This window comes from Macrotis lagotis, chromosome X (assembly GCF_037893015.1).
Source record: "Macrotis lagotis isolate mMagLag1 chromosome X, bilby.v1.9.chrom.fasta, whole genome shotgun sequence".
In the NCBI taxonomy this organism is placed as follows: domain Eukaryota; kingdom Metazoa; phylum Chordata; class Mammalia; order Peramelemorphia; family Peramelidae; genus Macrotis; species Macrotis lagotis.
The window spans coordinates 657970389-657992449 of NC_133666.1; the positions used below are offsets into that span (position 1 = coordinate 657970389).

Consider the following 22061-nt stretch of genomic DNA (forward strand, 5'->3'; position numbering starts at 1 on the left):
AGGATGTGATTTCTCTCTCAACACATTCAATTTTTGATCAATGTATAGAATGAATACAATGTAAAGACTATTAGATTGCCTTCTGTGGGGGTGGGAGAAGGGAAGTAAGATTAGGAGAAAAATTGTAAAATTCAAAAAAAATTTTTTTTAAATGAAAAAGTAAATGTAAACTTTAGCAATAAGAGAAGGAAAAGAAATTGAAGGAATTAGAATAGGCAATGAAGAATCAAAACTCTCTTTGCAGATGATATGATGGTATATTTAAAGAATCCTAGAGATCAACTTAAAAACTACTTGAAACAACTGGCAACTTTAGCAAAGTTGTAGGTTATAAAATGAACCCACAGCATTTCTATATATTACCAACAATATACAGAAGCAAGAAATAAAAAGAGAAATTCCATTTAACTTAATTAGGACAATATAAAATGCTTGGGAGTCTCCCTGCAAAGACAAACTCAGAAACTATATGAAAACAATTACAAAACACTTTTTACACAAAAAAATTTAGAGCTAAATAACTGAACAAATGTCAATTATTCATGGGTAGACTGAGCTAATATAATGAAAATGAATGACAATTCTACCTAAATTAAATTATTTATTCAATGCCTACCAATCCAACTACTCAAAAATTACTTTATTGAGCAGAAAAAAATAGTAATAAAATAGTAACAAAAAAATAAAAATCAAGAATATCAAGTAAATAATTGAAAAATACGTAAAGGAAGGTAGCCTAGCTACACGAGAACTAAAATTATATTATAAAGCAGTAGTCATCAAAACTGCCTGATACTGGCTCAGAAATAGGTTGACAGATCAGTGGAAAAGATAAGGTACAAAAGAAACAAAGTAAATGACTATAGTATCTACTATTTGATAAATCCAAATACTCCAGCTTCTGAAATAAGAACTCACTATTTGACAAAAACTGTTGGGAAAACTGGTAAATAGTATGGTAGAAACTAGGCACCGATCAATATCTCAAAATAAGGTCAAAGTTAGTGTTAAGATTTAGACATGAAGGGTGAAACCATAGGAGAACAAGGAATAGTTTATCTTTCAGATCTATGGAAAAGGGAGCAGTTTATGACCAAAGAAGAGATAAAGAGTATTATAAAATGCAAAATGGATCATTTTGATTACACCAAAATAAAGTTTTCACACAAATAAAAACAATGTAACCAAGATTAAAAGGAATGCAAAAAATTGGGAAACAATTTTTACAACTATTGTTTCTGATAAATGATTCATTTCTAAAATATACAAAGAAGGAGTCAAATTTATAAGAATATAAGTCATTCTCCAATTGATAAATGGTCAAAGAATATAAACAGGGAGTTCTCAGATGAAGAAGTTAAAACTATCTATAGTCATATGAAAAAATGCTCTAAATCATTGTTGATTAGAGAAATGCAAACTGAAACAACTCTGAGATACCACCTCACACTTCTCAGTTGGCCAATGTGACAAAAAAAGGAAAATAATCGATGTTGGAGGGGATATGGAAGAACTGGAACACTAATGCACTGTTGATGGAGCTATGACCCAATCTAACCTTTCTGGAGAGCTTCAGAAATTGACAAGGATGTCCATCAATTGGGGAATGACAGAACAAATTATGGTACTGCTGTTCGTGGGGGTGGGACTTCAGAAAAGCCTGGAAAGACTTGCATGCATTGAGGTTGAGTGAAGTAAAAGCAAGAAGATCTGAGTGTCTTAGTTTTTCCTAGATTTTATAGGTGCCTGTAGGAAAGCCAGAAGAACATTGTACACATTAACAGCAATATTGTGTGATCAACTATGATGAACTTGCTCATCTCAGCAGTCCAATAATCAAGGACAATTCTAAAGACTTGTGATGGAAAAAAAATCCACGTTCAAAGAAGGAACTATGGAGTCAGTGCAGATCAGAGCTTAATATTTTCAATTTTTTAAATTTGTTTTGTTTTATGTCTTGTGGGGTTTTTTCCTTTTTGCTCTAATTCTTTCTTTTGTTCTAATTCTTCCATGATTAATATGGAAATATGTTTATACATGTTATACATGGAGGAAAGAGAAAAGGAGGGAGAGAGAGGAAAAATGTGAAACTCAAAACTTAACAAAAATGATTGCTGAAAACTATATTTGCTTGTAATTGGGAAAACAGATAAATAAATAAATAAATAAATAGGGGAAAATATTCAAACAAAAAGAATTGCACAACAGAACACAATAAACTGAACAGAAGAAAGCAACAAATACCACAGGAGGTTCTACATGGCATCACAAGCCTTTTTCAGGATAGGAATAAAAATAATCACAATGACCTCAGATCCCATTAGCCTAGTATTGTGCTATGGATAAGACAGTTTCATACATGCATACATAAAGCAAGTGTTCTTATCTCTGCATATAGACAAGGGAGGCCATGTCCCCAAGATCACAAAGCTCATGGACTCAGAACCCTATCTCCTGGGTCTGAGGATTTTTTTCCTATCAGCACAAAATGTTGCCCCCATAAAACTTGGAAATACTATGAGACACTCAGATCTGTGACCATTTCCCAAATTCACTCACCTTCCCTTCTTCCCTTGGAATAATGACATTTTCATAACGGTGTCGGCACTGTTTGGGAGAACGGTAAATTCGGCTACAGGAGTTGACAACATCACTTACAAGATCCCAATTAGGGATGTGTGCTGGTGACACTAAAGCAAGATTTAAAGGAAGTTCAAGCAGCTGTTTAACAGCCTAAAAGAAAAAAAAATCATCATGTTTATGCACAACACTTCAAACATCAATATCCAACACAAATTTCAAGCTTGGAAAATCTTCCCAAATTTAAAAAGAAAAGCAAAAAATGTCAACAAAAGCCTACTGTCTAGAGAATCTACAGCATCCCTTACCTGCAACAATGCCCAGTCTTCACTGATAAGCCACTCTGGACTGTCCAGAACAGATTCTGCCAGTGATGACTGAGTCTGCTGCTTCAATAGAACATTCTTCTTCTGCTCTTTGCTCTCTCGGCGCAGCTTAGACATCCCAGGAGTTGGCCGGTCAAAGAGGGATCGAGGAGGAATGACGACTTCCCCATGCCGCTGCTTCTTCTTCCGACCCACAGCTAAGGAGACAGTTGGAGAGAGGCATGTGTACAAGGAAGCATAAGGAAGAGGGAATGCAAAAAACCTAGAAAACAATCAGAGGGCTGACAAGTTCCATAGAATAACATCTAGATACATAAATGTTGGTCCCATTTCAGACACTACTATACTGTCACTGTTTTCCATATTAACTTTGACCAAAGCAACCATGAAAAGGGCCTAGCTAATCATTAAAATCCCACAAGGATGTATGTCCATTGACAATGAGTGAGACTAAGTCTAAGTGTGTAAATAAGCATCCTGATATGTGGCAGTTGCCTAGCTGACATGTGGTTCTCCTAGTTTGACCCACCAGGACGAGCCCGCTGCATCTGGTGAACTGTGACTCCAAGGTGGTCTCTTAAAGCACTAAGTGAAGTCCACCTTCTCTAGATGCCAGATTGTGCCCTAAAAGCTATAAATGGTTCAAATGGACCTTAAAAAGCTACAAAGAATGCAGAACTCATCCCAGTATTTCAAAGAGTAAGAGGAGAAATCTAGCTGGCAGAAAACTATAAATCCGAAAGGATAAAAGAAGATTTCAAATTTGAAGAAAAGTGCCTTTCTATCACTAAGATGTTAAGGGAAAGTTCTGTTACCAGAGGGTTCTGCTTTGGGTCGTTTATGCTCCTTTCTCACATACACTGGTGGCAGCTTAGACTCCTGGATGGGAGTAGCTTCATACATTAAACACATGACAGGATCAATGTAAATGTCATTGTCGTCCTGTGGGGGAGTAGGAGGAGTCCAAAGCTGCAAAACAGAAAAATCACACTTGTGACACAGATGCTCATTGCCTAGGCAGGACCACATTTCTCTGATATTCAAAAGTAAAGCCTGTTTAACTTACTGGCATTATCTCGGTTTGTCCATCTGGACCTTCATAAACATATTCCTATGTTAAAGACACAATTTCTTAGAGTCAGATGGTTATGGATAACACATGGTTCACTGCTAATGAAGAAATCAACACAACAACTAGGCTGTTTGGGGATTCCTACATCACAGAGCATTCCAGGCAAGTTTTCTATCCACAGTTAAATCTGACAATGTGAAATGGAGGAATCACACTTACTACTAGAAAGCAAGGGCTTGGGATCCTCTCAAGTAAGGGGCGGGCATCATTCAGAATAAAATAAAAAGATCCTTTCATGATCAGTACATATTTTACCTTGTAGTATTCAGGGTACCTTCTAAGCCAATACTTCTTTTCAGCAAGGTCCTTTATAAAAAAGATTTAATCTTATACTTTGCACTAAAAACCCCTTCAGTAAATGACAAGTGAATGCAGTTTATGTGGGAAAATATTCAAGGGATTCACAGACAGACAAAATTGTCCCCCTACAAAAGCAAGAAAGTAAAGCATGGGAAACAGGTTCTCTCCCTGTTCGGTCCCCTGCACAATACATATCGCATAGATAACCCTGACTTATAGTTAATTTACTCTCTTAGATGCCTTAAACTCTAAAAACGTCCAGGAGCAGATTTTTATCATCCTATAATGTAAGATATCATACATTGCATTTATGCAAGGATAGGTACCTTATTATAGGCATCTTCCCTCGTGTAAGTCAATAACTCCTCTTCCTCCTCTAGAAACATGCTTTCTGCTTTTTCCTTCAATTCTCTCATATGATGGAGTTCCCAAATTTTCTTCACATTCTTCAATTTCCTCTATTCCAAAATTGAACAACAAGGAAGGTTTACATTTTTAGATTTTTAAAATATTCAGTAGTAGACTATGTCATTTTGATATTCCTAATAGTCAAGAGGGGGAAGCACAAGACCCTGGGGACACAGTGAGAGGTAAACCCTAGACTCGAGGAAAGCAGATTTCAAAAGTTTAGTATTAGGCATGATCTCATGACCTAAGAACCTAAAAAGGGATGGGACTGAATGAATTCTGACACTCCAATCATAAAAAACCAGGATGAGGAAGAGAATGGAAAAGCACCTAAAGAGACCAATGTAACTACTCTTGGAAGAAAAGTCCTGGGACAGCTCAGAGTTGAAAATAACATTAAAGAAGCTGGAATGAGAAAGACATGCAAAAGGCTGATCTAAAGCAATAACAATATACTCTTAGAAAAGCTTGGGTTGAGTTGACATTAAAGATTTATGAAAACAAAGGGCATTCTTAGCTGTCTAGAACAACAACAAAAAAGGAGCAGGTCACTCCTCCATGTGTAATATGTCATTTAAGGATAATGAAGAGATGGTCAAACTTCTTAACTACCTCTTGCTTACAACTGCTTCACTAAATTAGAGGAAGACTTTAGACTGGAAAGCATAAATCAAACATGGATGGTTAAAAGAAAGCAAAGTCCAAGATGGAGGAAAATATAAGAAAACCCTCAGCTCTACATTAAATGACCTTAATTCCTGACCCAGATGAATAATATATCAGGACAGGGAAAGAATCTATTGAAGAAATTGTGGAGATGAGAACAAGAAGAATATGGAGACAACGTTTAATTTTCAGAAAGAAAAGGGAATCGTGCAAACTATAGACCAGATATATTCACCACCAACCTCTGGCAGTATTTTAGAAGATTATCAAATAGATATTTCATGAGCTCGTAAAATGAGAAATGATGAAAACAAAAAGTCAGCATGGTTTCATTAAAAATAAGTCATTCTAAAGCTAAGCTTTTTCTATATAGAAATTTTCTGCTACTAATGAAATCATAGGTTTGACCCAAATAATAATAATGATAATAATAATAACATAGATGATACAAGGAAATGATAGTAGTAATGAAATACATCACTATAGGCTGTGAATATTTTGTGCCAACCAAATACCTACCAAAACTTCATGACTAGAATTATAGAGGCAGTTAAGTGGTACAGTGGGCAAAGTGCCAGGTCTAGAGCCAGGAAGGCTTGCATTCAAATCCAGCCTGAGATATTTATTAACTGTGTGACCCTAAGCAAGACACCTCACTTCTGTATGCCTAGGTTGCCTTGAGGATCAAATGAGATAGTATTTGTAAAAGTGCTTAGTTCAGTTCCTAGCACATACTAGGCAATCTGTAAGTCCTTCCTTTCTTCCCTTCTCCTATGCCCCAGAAGTTTATGAACTTTCATGGACCAACTGATGATAAATATCCTGTATTCCAAATATCATCTTCAAAATTTTGGGGAGAACTCTATTAATCAACAATACTAGAAAAGGCTCATAATCACAAATCACATAGTTGTCTTCAGTTGACTAGGCAAAACATCAATCCACAAAAACTTAAGAACAAACATTTTTTTAAAATGCCACCATAGCAAGCACTAATAATCTCCAAATCATATGAAATAAAAAACTTTCAGAACACAGAGAACAGAAAAGATCCAAATCACAGGAGAACAGGATGAAGTAGAAATCATCACTGTCATTCTGTCTACTATTCCGGTTGTACTGAGAATATTCCCCCAAATTTATAAAGGATAAGCTTGCATCCTACTACTTTTCCTAAATCAGGAGATAATTTTATCCACTCATGTAAAAGCCTGTACAATATTAGTTATCTTAAAAAAACAACAACTAGGACCTATGACCAGTCCTAGAACCATTTCCATCTGCATTCCATCAAAATAGATGAAAACAAGATGATGATGGTCGCTGCATACAGATAACTTCAATGTTAACAAAACAGACAATATCTCATTTGATTATCTTAACAGCCTATAAGATAGATACTCCAAATATTAGCAACTCCACATTCCCGATGAAGAGAATGAGAGTGAGTTTATATGACTTGGCCTTGTTCATAAGGCATTAAGGGTCAGAAGCTGGATTTGGACACAGCACTCTCTAGACTACAATCCCAACATTCTTTCCCTTATACCAGGAAATCATGTACCATACACCATATAAAGTACAGAGTTTAGTTTCAAAAACAAAATAGAATAAAACACATCAACTGGGCCAGTATCAGATACAAAATGAATGGCTTAAGGGCAGTTCATCTGAAGAACTCTTAAGGTTTTAATTGACAGCAGACCGGAGATGAATCAAAGGCATGATCATCCAAACCCTAAAAAACTAGCCTATAGTGTTAGAAAAAGAGCACCTGGACCAGGGGAGGAGCCACACTGCTCAGATGAACACCCACAGTGCAATACATTCAGGGCTTAGCACCACTGACTGGCCCATGTCCAGAAAAGGATAAAAGACTCTGAAACCACTGAAAACATAGACCTGCCTCAAGAAGAGATTTCTAAAGGACACAAGACAGTCTTCTGATGTTTGAAGGCAGATTGCTCCAGGGGACAGAATTAGGACCAATGAGTGGAAGATATGGGAAGGCAGATTTTAACTTGAAGGAAGACCTTCCAAATATTTCCATTATTAGAGTGCCTAATAATGGAATGGGTCACCTTTCAAGATACTGAGTTCCTATGGTTGAAATGCCAGAAAAGTACCTCTCATAGAGGGAATTCCTGTTTCTGAGATTCCTTTCAGCTCCAGGATTTTGCTTTTCTAATATAACTTTCTAACTATTAAATTAATAAACACAACAATAATTATTTAGTGAAACTTCCTTAGAGGTGATCAGTGGCTAGGTCACTGGGTCTGGAGTCAGGAAAACCTGAGTTCAAATCCATCCTCATCTGTGTGACCTTGGACAGGTCACTTAACTGCTGCCTGACTCAGGTTCCTCAGTCGTAAAGTAGGGATCATAATAGATCTACCTCCCATGGCTGTTGTGAGGATCAAATGAGACCCTATTTGTAAAAAGTGCTTAGCACAGTGCTTGGACAAATGCTTAACTGTTCCCCTCCCTTTCCCTCATAGGACTTAGAGGTGAATAGGACGTTATAAGTCATTAAGCCCAGGGCTCCAATTGTACAAATAAGGAAACTCAGACTCAGACAAGGTACCCCAGTATTAGTGGCAAAGTCAAGATTCAGACCCAAGTTCCCTCACTCTGACTTCAGTGTTCTTTCCACTACCGCACAAGAATTTATTTTCGCCAGAACAGACTTCAGAAATCATCTTGTTCAATTTCATTTACAGATAGAGACCCCGAAGTCAACAAGCTTTCTTAAGCACTTAGAATGTGCCAAGCACCTCCCCCCACATCATGTAGTTTGTTTAGATGAACCTGGAGGGGCCTAACTCTTTTTCCAGTATTCTTTCCCTGAGTCCAGATCACACTTCTGCCCAGTCAATAGACTCAGCAAACTACAGGAGTACAGTTATGGAATTGTTCATGTATCTAATGGACACTCTCATTTCTGTCTAAAGTTCTGGGGTGCTGCTAAGTGGTGCAGTGAGTGAGCATTGAGAACCTCAGTAATGAACAGAGGCACATCAAAGTGGAGACCAAGCTGGCCCTGGAGTCATGAAGGCTGGGTTCATGTGTTGCCATGAGCTGCCCCAAGAGTCCCAGACATGTTTCCCATCTCCATCGGTGGAGGGACTTTTCCACCCCAGGAGATGCTTAAATGGATGGAACTCACAGGTCCAAATCAAAAAAGGAAAAATAAAAACGAAAAACTGATCAAGTCTCCATTAAGTTCTTTATATTTCTTAACTACTACACTTTATATTAATTATAAGAACTTATAACAATTTAATAATACAAATATGAAGCCCAAGTCAAAAGAGTAAACTGATGTCTATAACTAACTTATTGATTATTTTGTGCAAACATATACAAAAATGGGGGAAAAAACAATAAATGTTTAAGTGCCCACTAGGATTCTTATACAACTCAGAAAATCAGAATTAATTCATAACAAAGACCTACCTCTATTATTCTTTGTCCACTCTCATCACCAGAAACGTGGAAGAGTTCAAGATAATTCAATGCATATTTCTCTATGGGAGTAAGCTATTTGAAAAATATTTTAAAATTTGGTTACTACCAAGTCCTTTTTAAAAAGTAAAATTTGAGCCAATCTTACTATGCTTTCTGAAGAACACAAACTATTCTAAGATATAACCCTGGAAGAGACTTGGAGGATTTATCTAGTTCATTTCTCTGCCTTCAGACAAGTCTCTATTCTGCAACTCTAGTCAACTGATAAGGATTTAATTCAAATAATTCAGAAGAACCAATCTTTTTTTAATGCTTCTAGAAAATGCAACATTCCTGAATATATCAATCAACTATCACGTTCTTGTTATAAGGATTAACAATTTATAAGAGAAAATATGTACTTGATCAACAACTGCAAATAATTCCTCTCTCTGTGAAGGCTCTTCAACACATTTTAAGTCATCCAGGTCTGAGATAAAAGCCATTGGGAAAGATTCCATTTCTATTGTTCTTACTTCTTCAGCATGTTTAATTGGTTCTTCTTCATCCTCTTGTTCAATGCTATTCAAAGCCTTTAAAACAAAGATTTTGGGGAAAGAAAAATGTAAACCAAGCTTTTGAAATCCTTTAGCATTGTTTCACTCAACTACCATTTGACTAGAGAAAACAAAAAGCTTTGATTTCAGTTAATGACGGGTCAATGACCTCTCTAAAACGATTTTTACTATATAATTTTATCACTTATTGAACCAATGACATTGGAGTAAATTTTAGAATCATATCAAAAAACAGAACTTCCAACAATTCATTTATTTCTCACATTCTGATCTTTGATATTCAAATAATACTGTATTGAAGGTTTGTTATAGACAAATTACTAAAAATAAAAAGACTATCTGTATCAGAGAGAACCCCAATCACACATAAATATCAAAATTTAATATAGCAAATCTTCTTTAAAATCTGCTCTAAAAATAATGCTTCTATCAGGTAGAACATATTTTAGTTTTTCTAAATACCTAAAATTGGAAAGTTTAAAAAAATAGCCCTAAGAATAAGAGTAACTAAAAACCTGAAATTTGTTAAGAAAAAAATACATATTTTTGTGATTTAAAAAAAAAAAAACTTTCTGGGGGGGAAGTAAATTTCCTACAAAAATCTATATAAAATAATGATAAATTGGAGGATATTAAGTATGAAATTAAAAGCCTAAGCAAACTCTTCATTTTTATCTTATTTCATTGACTCATTTCTCACATTTTACCTTAGTTCATATTCTATTCACTTTTTGCTACTATTTCTTACCTCTATAAAAGGTTTTGCAACCTTGGGTGCAATTGTTTCAGTCACAGAAGGTTCCTGAGAGAGAAGAACAAATTCCTCAGCTTTTACTCTGAAGCCAGTATCATCCATAGGAGAATGGACTTCAAAAAGTTCCTGGATAGTTTGCTGGGAGGAAAAATAAAATGGTATGGTTAACTGTCATTCATCTGTCGGCAATGATTTGAATTTGATATTTCATTAGCATTCATTGAAGAACATTAAAACCTCCAAGGGGTTAACATTAAAATTAACAAAATTAGGGGCAGCTAAGTAGTACAATGGACAGAGTATCGGCCCTGGAGTCAGGAGGACCTGAGTTCAAATTTGACCTCAAACACTTAATAATTACCTAGCTGTGTGGCCTTGGGCAAGCCACTTAACTCCATTACCTTGCAAAAAAAAAATGTCTTCAAATCTTCTGTGCTTCAAAGTTAGACCACCACAGGACTTAGAGAAAGAAAGGCTGGAGAAATCATCAAATCCAAGGTGCCCTTTTTACAAATGAGGCGCAGGAGGATAAAGTGACCCAGAGTCAAACAACTATCATTTAAGTATGACCTTCCTTCACAGACTAGGGGTTCTTACCCTGTGAAGGACCTGATGTGCTTCTTCCTAACTTTGGGAAGCTTCACTTCTCTCCCTAATCTACCCAAGGTACTCCACCACTCCTTCTTTAATAGAAAATAAGATAGTAATAACCAAGAAGACAAAAATCCACTTCTTAGGCCATAATTAATTTATAGTAAGCCAAAATAAGTATTTGCTTTCTCTTACTTCCAGAGCTTTAGGAGAGAAATTTCAGAGGCCAGGGAAGGTAGGAAAATCAGACCTGTGATTTCATCAGTATAAAAAACTGCTCATGTGGGATCTCCCTCTGTTCCTTCAAGCTAGGGTCTCAGAGACTGAAAGGTGAAACGATTTCAACATGGCCAAAAAACAATAGTAATGCTTCAACCACCCAGAGGCTTTACCAAACAATGCAGATGGAAAGCCAACCAGGCCTGCCTATTATGTGACTCTGGTCCATGTCCTCCCATGAGTTCTCCACAAGGACAACACCCAATGTCCTGGGACATGCAAGCAAACCAGCAAGCATTCCTCATCGACCATCAATGGTCCTTAACTCTACCCAGTGATCACCTCTCTTTTTTTCTATGACATTTCTTTGATGATATCCTTTAAATTCTTTGTAGTGTCTTACTATATGCTACAGCCTGACTATATTCTACAGCCCCTTCCATTATTTTCAGCGTAATATTAATTTTTAATCTTCAGAAACTTTGGTGTTTTCTGGTCCACCATCAGAAAAATATTAATTTAAGGAACTCTAAAATTTCCTGAAGGCAATTTGTCCTACCATTCTCCTCCTGTTTAATCATGGGACCAATTCATTATGTGTGTGTGTGTATACATATACAAAAATACACACACACACACATATTATATATACATATATATGCATGCACACACACACACACACACACACACACACACACACACACGTGCCTTATCTAATACTTGGACTCACAAAGTTTTGTTTTGTTTTGTTTTTAGGTTTTTGCAAGGCAAATGGGGTTAAGTGGCTTGCCCAAGGCCACACAGCTAGGTAATTATTAAGTGTCTGAGGCCGGATTTGAACCCAGGTACTCCTGACTCCAAGGCCAGTGCTTTATCCACTACGCCACCTAGCCGCCCCGACTCACAAAGTTTTAAAACAAGATTCTGTTGCTATATCTTTCAAAAACTATATTAATTCTGATCCATCTAGAAGGGACTCCTTGTAGAAAAAGAATCTTTTAGGTATATCTTGTTCTACTGGTCAAATGCTTTCTTATAATTAACAAAAAACAAATACAAGAGTATCTTGTATTCGTTACATCTTTCAGTCAAATTTGTTATCACAAAAATGTGGTCTTACTGTGGAATATAATTGGCGAACAGCTGTTTACTCCCTACTAATACCCTCACCCAAGATGGCAACACTACATCGGTAGACAATTCTCATAAAAATGTTATATTGTTGGGAGTTCAGGGGTACAGGTCAGAAGCTGTTGATGCTCCTTCAACCCCTAGTCTAGCAAAGGAAGGTCATACTTAAGTGATAGTTGTTTGACTCTGGGTCACTTTACCCTCCTGTGCCTCATTTGTAAAAAAGGGCACCTTGGGTTTGATGATTTCTCCAGCCTTTCTTGCTCTGTCCTGTGGTCTTCTAACTTTGAAGGAGTTCTTCCATTTTCTGTATCAAAAAAGGTTCAGGACTTTTTCACACCTGTGGTTTTCACCTCCTTGAAAGAGCCTGAGAATTGATCCCTCAATATTGTCACAATTGTGTTGCCTCCAGGAAGAATCTCCATGTCTAATTCAGCTATTTTTCACCTTTTATCTCTTTTTTATAATTTCTATCTTCTCTAAGAGAATATCCAGATCTAGAAAGCTAAGAATCCAAGTGTGATGGATCCACTGTCCTTGATAAAGGAAAGAATTTATTATAGATGTCTCTGTAGATATTTTCCATTTTAATTGTTTACTGTCCCTTCTCATACTTAAAGGTCCTTGGGATGATTTTACATAACTACCAAACTTTCCTTAAACTGATTTTGCCCTGTTTTTTATTTCATGAGGTGAAACTGCTCATAATCTTCTATCATCTTTCTCTAGAATAAATGTCATCTCTTCTCTTTAGAATATAAACAAAATGAGTGTTTATTCTAAAGTGGTATTCATTTATCTTCCATAATTTTTCCATATGGCAAGTAAATCAAATGTTTGCTAATTAAATTATTTTTTAGATTCTTTTGGCTCCTTGTTGCTGTTGTAGTTGTCCTTTCTTCCATTCTTATTCCATTTTCTATTATCAATAACTCACTTAAAAGGTCAGGATAGAGCTGTTTTAATTTCATACCATGTCTTTGTCAAGTTGCTATTCTTTCCTCTAGCTAATTTTGATCTTTGCTATAGCAAGTCATGGTATGAATAAACACAGAGAAATAGCAAGTTATTTCTTATGTTCAAATATGACCAACTTCTTTTTCAAAAGATTTCTCAGTGCTTATTTGGTCCAATGCCTTTCAATTCATTCTCAAAGAAAAGAATACATTCCATAATGTACAGACATGAAACTTTTTTGTATTTCATAAATCTTTGACTTTTCTCATTCCTTATTTCTAATGATCATTTTCTAAGGTATTTCTAATCATTAGTACCTATTTGCCACATTTGTATTTCAGTCTCTGAATATCATAGTGAAATTGAAATGAGTCATTTCCTTTAGAAGTATCTAGCTAGCTGTGAGACCTTGGGCAAATCACTTAACCCCATTGCCTTAAATAAAAAAAATTTAAAAAATAAAGAAGTACATATAGCTTCTCAGGTGGGTCATACAAATTAGAATATCAATTGCTAAATTTAAGTCTACAGACAATCTAAAATTTCTAATGCTATATGAGTAATTACTTCAGAAACAAACACCTTTTAATTTACTGACAGTTACCTGAGTTAAGAATGCCATGGTATAGTCATTTCCTTGAGCTGCTACTTCTCGAATTAAATCTTTGGTACCATTTTTCAACAGTTTTTCTTCTACAGAATTACCACTTACAAGCCTAGAGAAAAATCGGTTACAAAATTAAACATTAGTGCTTTCATGTCAATTAATATATCCAAAAACTAAATTAATGATATTGTTAACTCAAAATTTAGAGTTGTATCTATATTCCCTGGTCTAGCACAAAGCAAGCATCAATTAATACTTGTTGGATCAAGAATTTTTTAATTGATTTAAGAAATCCATATCAAATTTTCCTAATTTTAGAAATAGTTCAAATAGTCTATCTGAATGATTAAATAATGGAGAACTGAACAGGCAAACCACTTAAATATAACTTTTTTGTTAAACTTCATTTTTAATTCATAAATGCATTACCCTGTGCAATTCATTGCGGCAATTTTTTTAAATTACTTTTTCTATAAGGAAAGATCATGTGTGCTCCTTCACAAAAACTAGAAAACAATGACCTGAGCTGAGCAGATTAACATTTTAGCATTATTTAAAAGTCACTACTGAAAAGGAAAAGACAAAATTTCACATATTTTGCTTTTGAAAATGATACAGCAGTTTTTCAATAACCATGTCCTAGAACCATTGGTTCATTATAACAAGCATCAAAGAATATTAGCTTTATACACAGTCCAGTGGATCTGTGATTTCATCAATATGTGTATTCCCTTCAATGTTGTAAATTCCAACCCATTAATGACTGACCATTTTGTATGAATACTGCCAATTTCCCCCTATAAGTATATCACAGGTCTATTCAGCATGCTGGGCCTTCCTCAAGTTCTCCAGATATTTCAAGGATATCAATACTCAATTTCAATCCTTAAAAAACCTCCACTAAGGCCATCCCATGCCATCAATCTATTTCCTAAATAGTACCTATCCTTTTAGAACCAAATTCCTATCTAAATTCATTGTCCTTGCTTCCATTTCCTCTCTTTTCACTTACTCTGGCTTTTTTCAAACTGGCTTCTGACCTCACCACTTGGTTGAAACAGCTCTTTCCAATGTTCCCAATGTTCTCTCAATTGCCAAATCTTATAGTTTATTCTTAGTCTTCTTTCTTACCCATCTGCTGTTTCTGGAACTGTTGACAACCTGTTCCTCTAAGATGTTCTCTCCTCTCTGGGCTTTGGGGAGCCTACTCTCTCCAGGTTCTCCACCCATTCATCTAACCCCCTTTTCAGTTTCCTTTGCTCATTTATCATCTAGATAGCAATCCCTAATGGCAGGTTTTCCAAGATTCTGACCTAGACCCTGTTTTTTCTCTCTACACTCTTTTTTCTTATTTTTTTTTTAGTTTTTTTGCAAGGCAAATGGGATTAAGTAGCTTGCCCAAGGCCACACAGCTAGTTATCCTGTGTCTGAAGCCTGATTTGAACTTAGGTATTCCTGATTCCAGGGCCAGTGCTCTATTCATTGAGCCACCTAGCCATCCCATTCTTATCTTTTCAATTGCCAATGTTCTCCCTGATTACCCTGCATTTAACTACTTTCATTTATATTTATTTTCCTTTTATTTATTGTGTGTGTGTGTGTGTGCATGTATGTTTGTTCTAGCCCAGCTAACTTTTCCCATTTTTGTTTTCATCAGGTGATTTGAACTTCTCCTAGAAGTACATCCAAGACCAAATGTTCCACTGTCCTTTATGGTGATTTGTAGATCTTTTTTATCTTAATTCTTTTGATGTCATGCTTGAAATTTAATTCAATTCTTCAGTCATTAATGTAGCAATTATTATGGTTCAAACACTGGCCTAGGTACTTGGGATACTAAGACAGAAATAAAACAATCACTGATCTCAAGGAATTTCCATTATAATGGTAGAAAAACATACACGATAAGTTCCTACAAAACACATACAAAACAAAAAGCAATTTCAGGGGACAATGTAAGAAAAGCATTCATTACTAGGGAAATCAGAAGGTATCATAACAAGTATTACAAAAATGAGATCTGAAGAGTCTGGGCGTCCAAGAGATCCAAGAGTCAAATTCCAAATAAAAGGGCTCAGAGCTAGGAAACAGAATGTAGTCTGATTTTTCTGGTGGGCAAGTCTGGCAAGAACACACTCTAACATAGGAAGGAGAATAGTATGTGGTCAATCTAGATAGATTGGTTGAAGACAGATTGGTTTGGTCGGTTGATTGGTTGTTGTCCTTCATTATTGAAGAAAACCAAAACTATGTTTGAGACAAATTACAGTGTATCTGATTGTGGCTGATCAGACCAACATGAGCTCGGAAAGCTCTACCACATGTTGGGCACGAATAGTCCATGTGAACACCTGGGATGGGTACTCCAAACTTATGTATGACATGTTTTCTTTGAGCTGCTTCAGTTCTGCCTTCCTCAAAGAGTGCAGCCACCTCAATGATGAGGGCACACCATGCTGGGCCGTCCTGTGCCAGTGTCTCCTAAGCTGTACAGTCAAATTCTTAAGTTCTTCAATGAAGTCTTCAGGGAGTCTTGGTATTGCTTCTTCTGACCCCCATGTAAGTGGGGTCTGTAAGTGGGGGGGTCAGTAAGGGTCTGACCCACTGTGTAGAGTTTTCCATAAAAGTATTTTTGGCAAATGTACATCTGGCATTCTAACAACATGTCCAACCCATCATAGTTGCACTCTCTGAGGTCATGTTGGAATGCTAGGCAGTTTAGCTTGAGAAAGAACCACAGTGTCTGGTATCTTCTGCTAGATGATCTTCAGAATTTTCCTAAGGCAATTGAGATAGAAGTGATTCATTTTGCTGGGAGACTGTCCAGGTTTCACAGGCATATATATCAATGAGGTCAGTACAACAATCTGTAGACCTTCAGTTTGGTGTCAGTCTAATACCTCTTCTGTTTCATACTTTCTTTCAGAGCCTCCCAAATACTGAGTTAGCTCTGGCAATGCATTGTTATGTACCTCCTTGGAAATGATGCTGCCAAGGTTAAGTGAACTTGACAACAGTCCTCAAAACTTCTCCATTTGTTGTAATGAATGGTTCCACATAGGGATGGTGTGATGTTGACTGATGGAGCACCTGGGTTTTCTTGATGTTACTTGTTAAGACTAAAATGAGCACAAGTAGCAGAGAATTGATCCATACTTTGCTGCATCTCAGCTTCAGAGGCTGCATTGAGGGTACAATCATCTACAAATAGATCATGCACCAATACTTCTTTCACTTTGTTCTTGGCTTGTAGCCTTTTCAAGTTGAAGAATTTACTATCAGTGCGGTAGCTGAACTTGATTCCATGTTCATCCTCAGTGAAAGTGTTTGATAACACAGCTGAACACATCATGCTAAAAAGCATCCTTGTTTCACTCCTTTGGTAACCAGGAAATCTCAAGAGCATCATCCACTATCTAGAACCTGGGCATGCATGCCATCATGGAACAGATGTACAATACTAATGAACTTCTCTGGGCAACCAAATTTTGACATAATTTTCCATAAACCCTCATGACTGATGGTATCAAAGGCAGATCTACAAATGTACAGACTTCTGTTCTATTCCTGGATTTTTCCTGGAGTTGTCAGGCAGCAAACATCATATCAACTATTCCTCTATCCTTTCTATAATCACACTGGCTCTCAGGAAGGTGACCATCTTCCAGGTGCTCCTCCACCATTCTGCAGCAGTGCCGGTGGTTTCTCCTTCTCTAGATTCCTAGTACCTCAGTCCCGAGATCCTTTCCCCTCTCTCCCTCCTACCCATGTGTTCCTGCAACTGCTCAGAATTCTGTAATTTGTAATGGTAATCTAGCCTATCTAAACTCTTACAGACTTTTCTGGAATGACTACAGTAAAGGGGAATACCATGAAACTGGAGTAGGTTTTACAATCAAAACTAATTTAGTTGGAGCAGCTAGGTGGTGCAGAGGATAGATAGAGCACTGGCTCTGGAGTCAGGAAGACCTGAGTTCAAATTCAACCTCAGACACTTAATAATTGTCTAGCTGTGTGACCTTGAACAAGTCACTTAACCCCAATGCCTTAAATGAATACAATTTTTTAAAAACTAATCTACTCAACGTTCTTGAATGTCTAAACAAAAGGAGTTAAGGACAGACTCATGACAATGAGATTGGCGCTTCCAGGAAACTGCCCCAGCTTTGTTGTGTTCCCCTTTACTGCAATCACTCCAGAAAAACGTTTAAGAGTTTAGATAGGCTAGATTACCATTAAAATTACAGAGTTCTGAGTAGTTGTAAGGTACTGGGAGTCTGGAGAGGGAGACAACACCAGCACTGCTGCAGAACAGCAGAAGAGCTCTGGAGGTAATCCCTCAGACCCAGGTCCAGTCTTCCTCCATCCCTTCCTCTCCCCCTTCTGATCCCTGCAGATATGGCTAGCTTGAAGTAATGCTTCTAGAGATTCCTGGAGCAGAAAAACATTGTCACTAATTTCTTGGGGAAGCTGGAAGAATACTCTGGTATCAAAAAGTACCAACTACCTAACTACAGGTTTCATTCCCTTCCTGAGCTTTTATCTCAAATTTGGTTATGGAGTCTCTCTTATCTACAATCTCATCAAACTCATCTACCCAGTACATGCCTCCATCAATGCCATTGAAAGATTCAACAAAGATGACAAAAATCCCTGGCTAACCTACTGGGTGATATACAACATATTTGGCCTGGCTGAGTTATTCTTCCTTTTCTGATTCCCCTTTTACTATGTAGGGAAGTGTGTCTTCTTGCTATGGTGCATGCTTTCAGTGGCCTATAATAGTTCCCAGATTCTGTATCATCACCTGATCTGCCCCATATTCTTGAGACACCAGGATTCCATGGATAGCCTGGTGAATGACCTGAGTGGACAAGCCCTGGACATAGCAGCCACTTTGACCTAGGAAGCAACCAAAATAGGTGTGACTCACCTCCTGAAAAATAAGTGATGAGATCACCTCTGAGTCAGAGGCTTTGAATGACTGAACACCCTCCCCCCAGGGACCATAGCCCCCAATCCTGGTCCATGTCTAAGCAGCTGACCCCTCCCAATTTACCTTCCCAATCAACTCTACCTTCTTGGACTTCAGGGCATTAGCGAAGTCTCCCCAGGCTAGGAAGGAGGGTGGACATGGTGAGGAGGACCCCTGTCCATTTAGGTTCTACCAATCCCAACTAAGGGCACTGCTGGTGTTCAGAATACTCAACTATACCATTGACCATCTATCTGCCTTTGGTTCCCTACACCCACCGATGGCCTCCTCATAGGACACTAGATATATCCTGGCTATTCCAGTTGCCTATGTATTTAAAAAAAAGTTCTACACACACAAAAAAATTACCAAGTTTTTTATTGACCCCAAATTTCTACATGAAACTAAGATCTATATGTTCTAGTGGTACTGTATTACTGTAAGTCAGAAATCCTAGACTACAAAGAATAAAAATCAGTATCATTCAAGGGCCAGTAGAACAACATTCATTATATATGAGCAATCACACATAAATAGAAATCACAAAGGAATAATAGATGTGATCAAAGAAATGAAGCTCAAAAAATTTGGACAAGCCATGTGGTGAGAGCAAGAGATAACTGCTAACCCATATGCCTCACTTCAAATGATGTCCAGGGGAAATGAGAAAAGCTACCAGCACCTAAATGGAAAGCCACCATCCATAGTGAATGAAAGGGAGGACAGAGTCAAGAGTCACACAAGATGGGCAGGCATGGTGAGGTTTCACTTGGTTTGTTGAAGGGAATAACCATATCATTGATATATCACAGCTATACTTTAATATAGTAAGTTGCTATTTATTACTTTTTATGTGTACTATTGAATCCTAATTTTAAACTGAAAAAGAAACTATGGAAAAGCAGTTCCATATAACCTGTATATGTGGATGTCCTTGCATCTTCCTATTCTATCACACCATTCTTGAGCTTTCGCATCCATCACTGGATTTAAGTCATTATCATAAAACACAACTGTGTCTGCTTCAACAAGATTTACACCTGTAGAGCGACTGTGGGTGGAAAGAATGGCACAAAATATCCGCTTGTCTCTGTTGAAACTCTTCATCAGTTCCTAAATGATGAAAAAGATCATTAGTATTGAATCCTAACAACAATAAAAAGTGTGGCTTAAATTTGATCTAAAAATGCAAGTAAGAGGACTGTCTGAAACTTTTTAAATGCAAAATAATTTTTAGACTTGTAGTAATCTGTAACTTGTAGTAACTTTTAGACTTGTAATAAATTGTAATATCTCAAATCCAAAATTTGAGATATTAAACACATAACCCTAGACCAGATTCCCAAAAGACATAGCTTCCACCTCGCTCCTTGATGGTCCTCATGCTTCTCACAATATCCTTCATTTTCGAAGAAGACCACGACATCAGAAAGGATGTCATGACAAGCACATGAACAGGATTTGAGTAAGGGGGATACTGTACTAAATCATCAGCCTCACTTTCTCCTCCAGAGTCATCTGGGTCCAGTGGCCAGATATGAATCAGGATGCCTGGATATGGCCTGGAGAAGAGGCAATCAGGATTAAGTGACTTGCCTAAAGTCACTAGTAAGTGACAAGTGTCTGAGGCTGGATTAGAAGTCCCATCCTTTTAACTCCAAGTTCAGTGCTCTATCCACTGCATCTCCTAGCTGCCCAGTAACAATAAGTCAAAAGAGATAGGTGCCAAAAAGATAGGAGCAAAAGTGACTAACTTTTCCAATATGGATCACTCACACATTGGAATTTCAGAGGTCATTTGGTTTCCTCCATATATCCCAACTTGTATCACCCTTCAAAGTCTCTTGCTTTTAAACTTCACAAACCTCTAACTCTCTCCCTTTCTGGCAATTATCTGCCCAATTTTTCCCAGTTACTATCAGTATTCTAGTAATGTTACTGAATACTTAGCAGTGCAGCATAATATATACACTATTTCAGAGATCTGCAATTTCTGGTGAGGATGTTCCCCTCAACCAAAAGAGACTGCAACCCTCTATAACTTAAAAAATTGTGTTTAAAAGAACTGCCATGACTGAAAACTGCCTCACCCAAAGGCAGTGCTCTAGTGCTCAGCATCTCTGAACTTAGCTGTGCTGGTCCTACTACTGACAATGAGGACTAATGAAAACTGCAAGAACCTGATCAAACCTGCCAGAGCTTGTGTTCCCCCCTAGATATAGTGCTTGAAAAACCAGGATCACCTTCATGAAACTATAAGGCACTGTAATAGGACATCAGTATTTCCAATTTTAGATTTTTTTTATTTTCCTACACAACATTCATTAGGTTCCAAGGGCTCTTGTTTACAAAGCTTATGTATTTGAGTTACATATTTTGCAAAATTCTTTGTAAACTTTAAAGTACTATAGGAGTGTTATTGTTATTATTACTGTATTATTTATGGATTTTTAACTGAATGCTCATCTAGATTAATCCCTTTGAATAGCTTAAATTCTGACTATACCTGGCGCTGCTCATAGCTGGCATATTCGTCAATCCTGATGAATGTAAGGAAATGGAAGTTCAAAAATAATTCCAAGATATCTAACATTAAAATCATTTGGGACAAAATTAGCACCCGGCGGCCTTCTGATTTCAGCTTCTGCAGCAAGATTGCCAGAGCTTCTAACTTGCCTATTTTAAATGAAATAAGAGAGACAAAAATGAGTAAACAAGCAGTAAGCCAAGCTGATATCACCTGGAGCAATTGATTTTTTCCCCTACCTGAATCACACTGTACCAGTCGGAGATCAGGGAACTCTAATGAATGTGGAGCTGCTAACTGCTGCAGTTGTTGTAAATAAGGAGCCAGCTCCAGCTTGAGATTGTGTCTGAAAAGATTCATTTTTTGGCTATAGGATGGAGAAGGATTTGATGTGCAGAGGTGAGGGGGTGCAGCAATCACAGCTGGCAGCACACGGAGCACCCTATGGGAAATGTCAAATCCCAGATCACATTAGTACAGGCAATCCTTGATAGAAAGGAGATACCTCTGGTGGGCCACACATACCCACAAGAAGGGCCCAGGACCACAAAGACCATGGTCTTCTCCCAGCTACCATCCCACCCACCCACCACAACTTTCAAATGATCAATAAATGCGGTCCATTGTACATCATAATGTCCTACAATAGTTTGGCTTGGGATATCCTCACACCAAGAGAGGCAATATCATCGGTGGGGTGCTGGCCATGGAATGAGGAAGACCAAAGTTCAAATCTCCCTTTCTTCCAATACTTACTAGGTCTGGGCTCTTAGGCAAATGACTCAACCTCTGTTTGCTCCCCAGGTTTACCCATTAAGTCTTATTCTTCTTAAAACAATAACTTTTTTTTTAGGTCTTTGCA

The 22061-nt window shown here is 37.3% G+C and overlaps 1 protein-coding gene and 1 pseudogene across 3 annotated transcripts in view; one reads left to right on the forward strand and one right to left on the reverse strand.

Annotated features, from left to right (window-relative positions):
• LOC141501327 (E1A-binding protein p400-like) overlaps positions 1 to 22061 on the reverse strand; it is a 143763-nt gene that overhangs the window by 34097 nt on the left and 87605 nt on the right. For all 3 annotated transcript variants that reach the window (XM_074205220.1, XM_074205222.1, XM_074205221.1), the window contains exons 30-41: positions 21439 to 21641; positions 21179 to 21348; positions 19589 to 19785; positions 13695 to 13806; positions 10187 to 10330; positions 9283 to 9453; positions 8870 to 8953; positions 4665 to 4796; positions 3973 to 4017; positions 3722 to 3875; positions 2889 to 3103; positions 2560 to 2733 (exon numbers count right to left, since the gene is read on the reverse strand). In XM_074205220.1, the coding sequence (XP_074061321.1) occupies positions 2560 to 2733; positions 2889 to 3103; positions 3722 to 3875; positions 3973 to 4017; positions 4665 to 4796; positions 8870 to 8953; positions 9283 to 9453; positions 10187 to 10330; positions 13695 to 13806; positions 19589 to 19785; positions 21179 to 21348; positions 21439 to 21641 (1801 nt within the window). The remainder of the gene's footprint in view (positions 1 to 2559; positions 2734 to 2888; positions 3104 to 3721; positions 3876 to 3972; positions 4018 to 4664; positions 4797 to 8869; positions 8954 to 9282; positions 9454 to 10186; positions 10331 to 13694; positions 13807 to 19588; positions 19786 to 21178; positions 21349 to 21438; positions 21642 to 22061) is intronic.
• Positions 18096 to 18603, forward strand: LOC141501330 (receptor expression-enhancing protein 6 pseudogene; annotated as a pseudogene).